Source organism: Hemicordylus capensis, chromosome 5, assembly GCF_027244095.1.
Source record: "Hemicordylus capensis ecotype Gifberg chromosome 5, rHemCap1.1.pri, whole genome shotgun sequence".
Lineage (NCBI taxonomy): Eukaryota > Metazoa > Chordata > Lepidosauria > Squamata > Cordylidae > Hemicordylus > Hemicordylus capensis.
The window spans coordinates 251,162,883-251,173,782 of NC_069661.1; the positions used below are offsets into that span (position 1 = coordinate 251,162,883).

At 46.6% G+C, this 10,900-nt stretch overlaps 1 protein-coding gene across 2 annotated transcripts in view; it reads left to right on the plus strand.

Annotated features, from left to right (window-relative positions):
- The window catches only part of PRKCQ (protein kinase C theta), a 76,599-nt gene extending 66,793 nt beyond the window's left edge, over positions 1-9,806 (plus strand). For both annotated transcript variants that reach the window (XM_053258615.1, XM_053258614.1), the window contains exons 15-18: positions 228-366; positions 741-929; positions 4,515-4,643; positions 6,491-9,806. In XM_053258615.1, the coding sequence (XP_053114590.1) occupies positions 228-366; positions 741-929; positions 4,515-4,643; positions 6,491-6,646 (613 nt within the window). In that variant the 3' untranslated portion in view covers positions 6,647-9,806. The remainder of the gene's footprint in view (positions 1-227; positions 367-740; positions 930-4,514; positions 4,644-6,490) is intronic.
- Positions 9,807-10,900: the final 1,094 nt, after the last annotated feature.

Genomic DNA, 10,900 nt, shown 5'->3' on the forward strand with positions numbered 1-10,900 from the left:
GGAGGAATGCTTGCAAACTGCAAGTCCCTTATACTAGTATGTGGATATGAGTGAGATGATAAATTCAGAGATTATCTGAGATGCAGTCATGTCCATAAATGTTATGTAAGAACTGGCTTTAGTACATGAGGAGTGTGTGTGTAGATTACTGGATTTGCAGCGCTCAACACCCCTTGCAAATGGATAACATTTTCTATGAAGAAACTTAACACGTTCTTGTCTTCCAGAGACCTAAAGCTTGATAATGTTCTCTTAGACAAAGAAGGACACATCAAGATTGCTGACTTTGGAATGTGCAAAGAGAATATATTTGGGGAAGCCAAGGCAAGCACATTCTGTGGAACCCCCGACTATATTGCCCCTGAGGTGGGTGTGATATGATTGCTCACAATGGCTGTGATTGCTAAATGGAACCTCCAAGCCCAGAGGCAGTATACCTTTGAAAACCAGATGCTGGAGACTAACAATAAGGGCAGGTTGCTGTCTTCATGGCTTCCTGATAAGGCTCTGGTATTGCCAGATAGAGAGCTTCTGAGTCCAAAAGGCGTTTTGTCATTTAGTTTAATTGCTTTATAATGTAACTTTTATAAAACATTGGTTTGATGGCTTGTTTTTTGCTGTGTTTTTGCCAGAAGAGAGCTGCCGGTCAGAGCAGGCAATGCTGGGCTAGATGGTCCAATAGTCTGACTCGGTAGACGGCTGCTCCTTATGTTTTAATTCCCAATTTCCTTCTATGACAGATTCTGCTGGGACAGAAATACAACACATCTGTTGATTGGTGGTCATTTGGCGTCCTCCTGTATGAAATGCTGATTGGCCAGTCTCCCTTCCATGGCCAGGATGAGGAGGAGCTCTTCCAATCTATTCGTATGGACAATCCATTCTATCCTCGATGGCTTGACAAGGATGCAAGAGATATTTTAGTGAAGGTGGGGGGATCTTCCTGAGCGATATCCCTTTTGATCTGAATTACTTCTCTCCATAGCCTTGCAGGGGGGCAAGGTGTCCTTTTTATATAGAGCATCATTTCCTTTGCATAAAATGAGGGTGTTTCCAGATGGAGAAATATCAGTTTGAAAAGAGAAGTTCTTTTTGATTATTCACTCCCTGCCCAGATGATGTCCTTCCCCATCACACATCTGTGATGAGAATCGACTCTTTTCAGATAATCTTACAAGTATTAAGGTAAATAGTGAATAGATTGAGTCATCATGGATTGGCAGCAAATGGCCAGCAGATGGCACTGTGAAATTGCACAATGGGAAAATATGTCATCTGGACATGGAATGGATATGCAAAAAACCCTTTCATTTTCAAACACAGTATTTTTCCATCTGGAAACTGAGTGCCTTTCCAGATGGAATGACATCTACCAGAGGAATATCACTGCCATACAGCACTTCAGTTTTGTTTTGTTTTTAAGCAGAAGGATTTATAATCTGTATTCTCAGCACTACATCTCCCAAGCTGATATACAGTAAAACTTTTTAAAATGCATTTATGAAAAGCCAGCCACCAACCAAATGCAATCAACAGTCAGTTTATTAAATAGCAGAATGAGAACTACTGAATCTCCAGAGATCAAGAGCAGGTCAAGTGCCAGAAAAAGCTTTGACAAACAAAAATGTTTTGACTTGTCTACAAATGACAACACATGTGGCCAAGCAAATATATTCAGAAGGCGCACTCTGTGGTATGCCCCTTACCCCAGCTGCTGTTATCTGAATGGAAAATTTCACTGGAGAAGCAAAGCCTTCCCCCACCCCACCCCGAGGAAAGAATAAGGACAGATTAAGAAGATTAAGGACAAAATGGCTATGGAAGAGATTGACTAGAGTCCAACAAAGCACCCATCCACACAGGGTGAGCAGTACCAGGCGAGCCAAAATCAACGCTGAATAGTGAATCACGGATGTAATGCCCACCTGAGAGGCCTCAGAGATAAGGACTCATACCAGCCTTCATGCCAGCATCACTGTGATAAATGCTGCCAGGTGGTAATCAATGAGGTGAAGGTTCAGTGATGTGCAGAAGGCAGGGTGGTTGGTTGTACAGATAGCACCAGACAGTCTTGTAGATATTGATATACTGAATTAAAAGGGCCACCAGCCAATAGATGAAAAAGAGGAACTCAAAGTGAAGGTTCCCGTCCACAGGGTTGGGAAGGGACCATAGCTAAATGGTTGAGCATCTGCTTTGCATGCCGAAAGGCCCCAAATTCAATCCCTGGCACTTCCCAAGAGGATGCTTGGAAAGACAGAGATGCTGGACAGGAGCTGCCAATCACTGTGTGCAAGACTGAGTCAGATGGAGTCAGGATAAAGGAGGAAAGGAGCCAGAGGTCAGTGAGAGGGCACCAGCTTTGCAAGCAGAACATTCCAGGTTCAATTCCTAGCATCTCCAGGTAGGGCAGCCAGTCAGAGTAGATGATACAGGAGTACCTCATTATCCACGGGGTTCCGTTCCCACAGATTACCACAGGTAACAGAGACGTGGATATTAAGTCATTAAGTCTATGGGAACGCGGGGGTTGGGTTCCCAGACCAAAAAAAAGAATCCGAAAATCATCCCAAAAATGCGAATACTAGCCAAGCAAAGTGCCCTACCATGAGTCCACAAGCTGTCAGGAATCCAAGAATGCCCTCCGCAAGTACAAAAATCCCCAAAATTAAGCAGGAAATTGTGCGGGGGGTGGTGGTGGTTCACAAATGAGTCATAAAATGGCTCTCCTCACAAAATGGTGACCAGAAATGACCTCCCAGGTCATTTCCGGGTACCCCGATCCACAGATATGCAGAACTGACCCCTTTGGGGCCAGATTTTTTTCACATAATACGAGGTCAAGTGTCCATTACCTGAATGCAGATGGTGAGTCCTCAGATAGTGAGCTAGGTCTGTACTGGCCTATGTGGGCCAATGTCTGACTCAAAAGAAGGTAGCTTCATAAGTTTGTATTAGCCAGCAAGAACAATATTTTATTTATTTATTTATTTATTTATTTACATTTTATATCCCGCTCTTCCTTCAAGGAGCCCAGAGCGGTGTACTACATAGTTTCTCCTCACAACAACCCTGTAAAGCAGGTTAGGCCGAGAGAGAAGTGACTGGCCCAGAGTCACCCAGCAAGTCTCATGGCTGAATGGGGATTTGAACTCGGATCTCCCCGGTCCTAGTCCAGCACTCTGACCACTACACCACACTTCCACAGCTTGGAAGGGACAGAGCTGTCTGGAGACACCTCTTCATCCTAATATAGCAGAGACAATTCCCCATTTCTCTACCACAAGAGGATCAGAAAATGGCTGCCTGTCCCCAAAGTGCTCACAATCTGAAAATAAGCACAAGATCAACACCAGCAATGACCACGATAGAGACACTGAGATCATTCACACGGCCATTTTTGGTGGGATTGGGGAGGGTTGGGGGGAAGGTAGGATTGTACCCACCTTCCCCCACACAACAGCCCATTGCTCCTGAGCGGCGCCACTCACACACCCACACGATCGCAGCTGAGGTGAGCAGCGTGGCAATCTGGAGGTTGCAGGAGTGAAGCCCGGCCTCCAGGTGTCCCACAATGCACCCTGCGAGCCGCATGGTGAATTGTGGGAATTCCTGAGGCTGGGTCACTCCTTCCCCTGGCCTCTATGTTTTAAATGGCTGCCAGAAGCCTGGTCACCTCATGACTGGGGAATGGGAGGTAGGAGGGTTTTCACGGGCCCTCCTAGTTTACTTTTAGCCTGGGCAAAAAAAATGGGCTACCTGGCAGAGGAGCACTGGGATCGGGAGCAATTCCGGCACTTCTCACGAACAGTGCTACCTGGGCTAGCACTGTCCTACCCGGTTAGGGCTGGTTGTGAGAACTTCACTATGTTAGATTACATGGGGACATTTAAATGCAACTGTCAGATGTAAGCGAGCCATCATTGGAAAAGACACCCCTTTGCCACCTCAGCAGAGATTAGCAAGTTGCTTCAAGGGTTAGGTCTGGCCTGTGGGCTGTCCATCTAGATCCCCCTTTTTCCCATGAATCATCTAAAGACAACCTGCTAACTGAGCAAAGAGGCACCTTTTTAGTGGTGATTCTCTTTACTGAGCAGGGGGAGAGCAACTGGTCCTATCCATCCCCAGCACAATACCTCCAGTGGCTGTTGCTGGTGTCTATCTTGTGTTTCTTACTTAGATTGTGAGCCCTTTGGGGACAGGAGAGTCAGTTTAGCCATTCATGCATTCATTTGCCTTGTTTCTGTGTAAACCACTTTGGGAAATTTTTGTTGAAAAGTGGTATAGACATATTTGTTGTATTGTATTTGTATTGTATTGTAACGTGCAGAGGACTCTCATCCAGGCCTTGTCCAGCTCCAGAGCTGCTTCGCTTCAGCCAGGTGGGTGGGCCGTGTGTCTTCAGACCCTGCCCTGGGACCATCCTGATCTAGAAGGGAGGGATAACTGGCCCAAGTGGACCCTGCTCTGAACCAGTCAATGCCATTTTACCTCATCTTTCCATTGCTTTCCAGCTGTTTGTAAGAGAACCGGAGAGGAGGCTGGGGGCCAGAGGGGACATCCGCCGGCATGCCTTTTTCCAAGAAATCAACTGGGAAGCTCTGGAAGAAGGAGCCGTGGAACCACCTTTCAAGCCCAGAGTGGTGAGGACAAGGCTTCGTTGGCTGGCTCCCTTTGAACATCCTTTTGCTCTCTGCACAGTGAAAGGAGCAGACAGTAGCACAGCACTGAGGGGAGTCCCACACAGTCATTCTCCCGGGGTTGAGCTTTTGTTTTGTTTTATTTTATTGTTTTAATCATTTTTTATATCCCGCTCTTCCTCCAAGGAGCCCAGAGCGGTGTACTACATACTTAGGTTTCTCCTCACAACAACCCTGTGATGTAGGTTAGGCTGAGAGAGAAGTGATTGTCCCAGAGTCACCCAGCAAGTATCGTGGCTGAATGGGGATTTGAACTCGGGTCTCCCCGGTCCTAGTCCAGCACTCTAGCCACATGCTGGCTCTTTGTGGTTAAAGGGTCCCATATGACCAGACCAATATTTCCCATGTTTGGAGCTCTCTACAAAACACAAGCTATTTCCAAAGCATGCTTAAATTATCACTCTGTCTGGAGGGCCTTTACCTGACTGTATAATATGGGGAGGATGACAGGGAAAATTCACCACATGCTGACCTTTTCCTGTAAAAAAAATATATTGTACAATTCACCCTCAGAACAGCCTGGATGTAGTAGAAGTTCTAGGAGGCTTGATTTACAAAGTTAGCTCAACAAACCCCTGCAAAATTAGAAAGAGTTCTCGAGGCTAAACACAAAAGTGATCAAAAAATGATTTCATTATATAGGGAAATGTGCTCTAATCAACTGTTTTTCATATAATAATCCATATACGTACTGGCATACAATTACATTCCCATAAAATCTATCAAGTAGATAGAACACTTCTAATGTAATCAGTCTTAGGGCCAACTACACATTACTTCTGATGCATACTTTGGCCCTGGGTGTCTCATTTTTGTTTTCCAAGTAGCAGCCATAGGGGCAGTGGTGTATCGGGTCAGTGGGGTGGAGGGGCCGTTTGCCATGGCCCTCATCCAGATTTGGAGGGCATCTGAGGTTGCTGTTTAGGAAAGAAAATGAGACACACCACATTGAAGCACACATTAAAAGTAACATACAGTGTGGTCCTTAGAAGCACCAGCTTTTAAATCCATCAAGGAATTCCCCCAAAATCCATCCAAGAGTTCAGACTTCTGCTGGTGAAGCAGATACGGATGACTCTTCAAGCATATATATTGTGGATGATAAATTGAGTTAGAGTGGTCAGCATGTCTTCACATAGCATCATTGTGAAGGGCATTCTGGGAGGAAAATGGTAGTCACCCAGAGGAGCATTTCCACTAGGCCTGTGAGGCCTAAAAAGGTCCCATCTGATCTGATCCTACCAGACCGAGATGTCATGGGGGCTAACATGCCCCGCCCCACCCCCAAATTGTCAGGTTGGGTCAGATCAGTTCGTAAATCCACATTTCCTGGCATTCCTGTTGGACCCAAATTAAATGGCCAGGGACCTATCAGCTGAGAACTAACTTGCTGGCCATTTTGCTTGAGTCCAACAGGAATGTCAGACAGAATTCAAGCACGACCGCAGGGAGCTCAGTCGGAGGTTCTGGCGGTTCGGACTGCCCGTTGTTGTGTCTGAATTCATTCCGACAAAGCCCAGCAGATGCTTGTTGGACAGATACAACTGCACAGCCCTAACTGCCACCACCACTACAAAACCAGTGATGGCAAGTATGGCCCCTCTTTACCCCTGAGTTTCCCCACTCCAAATTTAGCTGGAAGTTCTCCTTGGATAACTTTCTGCCCAGCCTAATCAAAATTCACTCAGGAGTGTTTATCAGGAGAGAGGAGAGTACAGTCTGATGCTTCAGCAGCTTTGATGTTGCTACCCTTGCTGCTTCTAATGATGATTTCTCCCTCCCTCCCAAAGAAATCACCTGGTGATTGCAGCAACTTCGACAAGGAATTTCTGAACGAGAAACCCCGGCTTTCGTGTGGAGACAGAACTCTCATTAACAGCATGGACCAAACCATGTTCAGCAATTTTTCATTTACCAACCCCATCATGGAGAAGTTGTTGTCCTGAGAGAAGGAAAAGAAATGGCCTCCAGTCTCCCAGCCAGTTGCTGTAGCTCTTCATTTCTGTTGGAGACAATGCTGTTGACTTAATCATGACTCCAGACAGAAACTCTCCGAAGGGAAGATCGATCAGCAAGGGGCTTTCACCCGGGCTCACCCTGTAGCAGATTCAGTGTCCGTTAACATTGGAATTCGCCCCTGCTCTTGAGAGATCTTGGTTCACGTTTGAGATATGGTGGAATTTCTGCTCTGCACACAAGTGCTCAACATCCCTACGTCTACTACTACTACTACTATGAATATTTATATACTGCTCTTCAACCAGCGTTCTCAAACCAGTTTGATTGATTGATTAAGTACCGTCAAGTCGGTATCATCTCGTAGCAATCACATAGATAGATTGTCTCCAGGATGATCTGTCTTCAGCTTGGCCTTTAAGGTCTCTCAGTGGTGCATTCATTGCTGTCATAATCGAGTCCATCCACTTTGCTGCTGCTCATCCTCTTCTTCTCTTCAACTTTCTCTAGCATTATGGACTTCTCAAGGGAGCTGGGTTTTCGCTTAATGTGTCCAAAGTATGATAGTTTGAGCCTGGTCATTTGTGCCTCAGGTGAAAATTCTGGATTGATTTGTTCTAAGATCCATTTGTTTGTTTTCCTGGCTGCCCATGGTATCCTCAAAAGCCTTCTCCAGCACCAAAGTTCAAAAGCGTCAATGCTTTTTCTGTCTTGCTTCTTCAAAGTCCAGCTTTCGCATCCATAGAGTGTCAAGGGGAAAACCATTGTCTGAACAATTCTAATCTTTGTAGGTATAGACGCGTCACAGCTTCTAAATATCCTTTCCAAGGCCTTCATTGCAACCCTACCAAGTGCTAGTCTGCGGCATATTACTTGACTGCTGGATCCTTTACTGTTGATGGTCAATCCTAAAAGGCAGAAGCTATCCACCACTTCATGTCTTCATTATCAATTCTGAGGCTGGTTGCTGTACCCGTTGTCATTCGTTTAGTCAGTTTACATAGAAAAGCGGTTTACATAGAAAAATAAGTTTGCATAGAGAAATAAGTAATACATAAATAAGATGGGCCCCTGTCCCCAAAGAGCTCACACTCTAAAAAGAACCAAAAGGCAGACACCAGCAACAGCCACAGCAGCATAGGATAGTTGGATAGGGCCAGTTGTTCTCCCCTTGCTAAATATAAGAGAAATCCCCTTCTGTGAGATGATCTGCTGGATCTTGTGAGATCTCTTTTCAGACTCTCTCAGGATCTCAGGGGGCCCTTGTGCCCTTGTGCAAGTCTTGTAATCTCCACTCTGCTTTGGCCTCAGAGAAACCTTGGGAACTCCTAAGAAGTCATCACACACAGCACTGTACACTGCTCAGACGGCAGAAAGGGCCCCCATCACCTTGCCTTCTGTGATGCTCCCCAACTACCATGTTTAGAAGGCTCTGGGGGCCTGTGTGGGCTGAACTTTGGGGAGGGGAGTCAATGTGGGGCTTGTGTATTTAATTAAGCTCCCTTGATCTTTTTGCGCATAATTCAGTTACTGACAATACAGCTAGTTCCTTCAGCTCCCTGAGGCTGCTTTGCGAAGAATAAGCACTCCCTGGCCTGTCTGTCCCTCTATTTCTGGGCCTTTCCCCAGTAATCAGGGGTGTGGGTATGCACTAAATATGTTTCTTGTCTGCTGGGGGCAGTCCAGACATCTCCCAAGGTTGCCTTTCAGATGAAGAGTAGCACATTTCCCAACCACACCGATCACTATATTTTGTACCTGGGTAAACTCATTCTTTCCTTAGACTGAAATAACAGTGACTGCACACAATGCAGTTGTGCAACAGGCACCTGTTGGATATTGTCAACAATGGGAATAGTGGTGAGTGGCACAAGTCCCTGGCTGTTCTTCTGTGAGCTTTTTGCTTTTTATTTTATTGAGTTCTCGGAAGGCTGTGCACTTGCCCTCCTTGGTCCAGGAGCGCACAGCTCACCTCATTTAAGAGAGGGAGAGGGAGAGGGAGAGGGAGGGAGAGGGAGAGGGAGAGGGAGAGGGATCCACAAAAACTCTTGGATACCTGGCATATATTGTTTGCAACCATCTAGTGATCCATGCATAGTAGAGATGGTTATGGAATCTTGCATGTGTCTGTGGGATCTCGCTGCATGCAGAGATCCCACATCTGTGGGATCTCGCTGCATGCAGAAAGCAACAGCCGATCCACTGTTCTTCCCTGCAGGAAATCCCACCATAAGGAGGTATCACAATCCTGGGCAGACTACCAGAGCAGACCTGCAGATTGGTTCTGTGCATGCAGAGACAGGTAAAATGGTGCAGTGTGGACCAGGTCCTCCCAGACTATTTCCAAGTTTTAATGCCTGGACAGATGCCTATTTCCATCAAAGTATATTGTGCAGCATCCTCCTTCACACAAATTTCTCTGGACAAGAGCTGGTGGGGTGGGGCAGCGGAAAGTGTGAGCCACACCCTTGCTTCGGTCCTTCTTGCCTGGATCATGGATGCGGCCCATGGCCCTTAAGCAGCAACAATCTCTCAGTCTGTTCACTCTCATCTGCAACATGGTGATCATTCTGACCGGACTTATTGTACCCCATCCTGGACTTTGGGCGGCCCAGCCTCCACTGAGAAGGACCCTACATGGACCTCACAAACTCATATTGCACCACTTTCCCCCTCCCCACAGGATCTTTGCATGATATGCAGGTCTATCGATGGCTACTAGTCTTGATGGCCATGGGCTACCTCCAGGCTGAGGCAAGATGCCTCCAAATACCAGTTGCAGGGGAGCAGCGGCAGGAGAGAGGGCATGCCTTCATCTCCTGCCTGTGAGCTTCCCAGAGGCATCTGGTGGGCCACCGTGGGAAACAGGGTGCTGGACTAGAAGGGCCTCCTTGGGCCTGATCCAGCAGGGCTGTTCTTCTGATCATATATGGGCCCTCTATCTGCCCATAACGATGGGCATTTTGCTCCTATGTATATAAGATTCCTCGGGATGCTAGTTTAATGGGTAGTCCAGATTCCGCTTCAGTAAATAGAAGAACTCTGTGCGCACAGTCCTTGCCTCAAGATCGTGGTGCTTAATTAGAACTGTTAATATGAATTTTTAAACTGTATGTCATGTTTGTACAGGTTAATAAAATGCCACTTGTGGAAATGCCTGCAAGTCTGTTCCTGAGGAGACAAAAACGGGAACTGCTCATAAAAGACATGAAACAATGTTCTGGGTCCTCTCAGATTCAGCACTGCCCCTTAGACTCTACTGTCCCCATTTAACAGCCACACTCCCAATTTTCTGGTTTCACGAGAAACTACTATTCCAAAGTTGTCCCTGGCTTTTTTCCTTCCGTCAGATCCTTTTGTATGTTGCTAGTGTGAATCAAGTGTCACCAGGGTTCCATTCCCTCTCCAGGTGGTTCTCCAGAAGGTAAAATATTTGGGTAAATGCAAAGCATCTGCTTTGCATGCAGAAGGCTCCAGATTCAATCCCTGGCAGCATCTCCAGGTAGGGCTGGGAAATATCCTGTCTGAGCCTGGGTTAGTCACTGCCAGTCAGTGTAGTGTAGACAATCCTGAGCCAGATGGACCAATGGTCTGACTTGCTATAAGGCAGCTAGCTTCCTTATAAAGGGGATGGGGCCATAGCACAGTGGTAGAGCAACTGCTTGGCATGTAGAAGATCTCAGAATCAATCCCTGGCATCTCCAGGTAGGGCTGGGGGGAATCTCTAACCCTAACTTTGGAGAACTGCTGCCAGTCAGTGTTGACAGCCCTAAGCTAGACAGAACAAGTGTCTGACTCGGTCTACAGCAGCTTCCTGGGTTCCACACCCTGGAACCGCTGGAATAGGTTTGGACCTCTTAATGACTTGCTCTACTGGCTTGGTTATGCTGCTCCACTTCCCCAAACAGTGAGCAGTCCCAGGGCTTTACCTGGCACCTTAGATTCTGATTTCTCTTGGAAGGAGAGTCACTGCAGACCTATGACATCTTTGAAATATTTGGCTTATGTACACATCTCTACAGACAGAGCATTGGATGAAGTTCCTAAAAGTCCACCACAGGTTAGATAGATCAGAAAGTCCAGCCTCTGCATCCCCTGAGATGCTTCCTCTGTCTGCCTGGCTTACGTCACTCCCAAACTCCTAAAATCCTTTCTCAGTCTGCCTCTGCTAGAAAGATTGCTGAGCCCCACGGAGATGGTTGTGCGGATGCAGATCTCTCAGGCAATCCTGGTCAAACCACTGT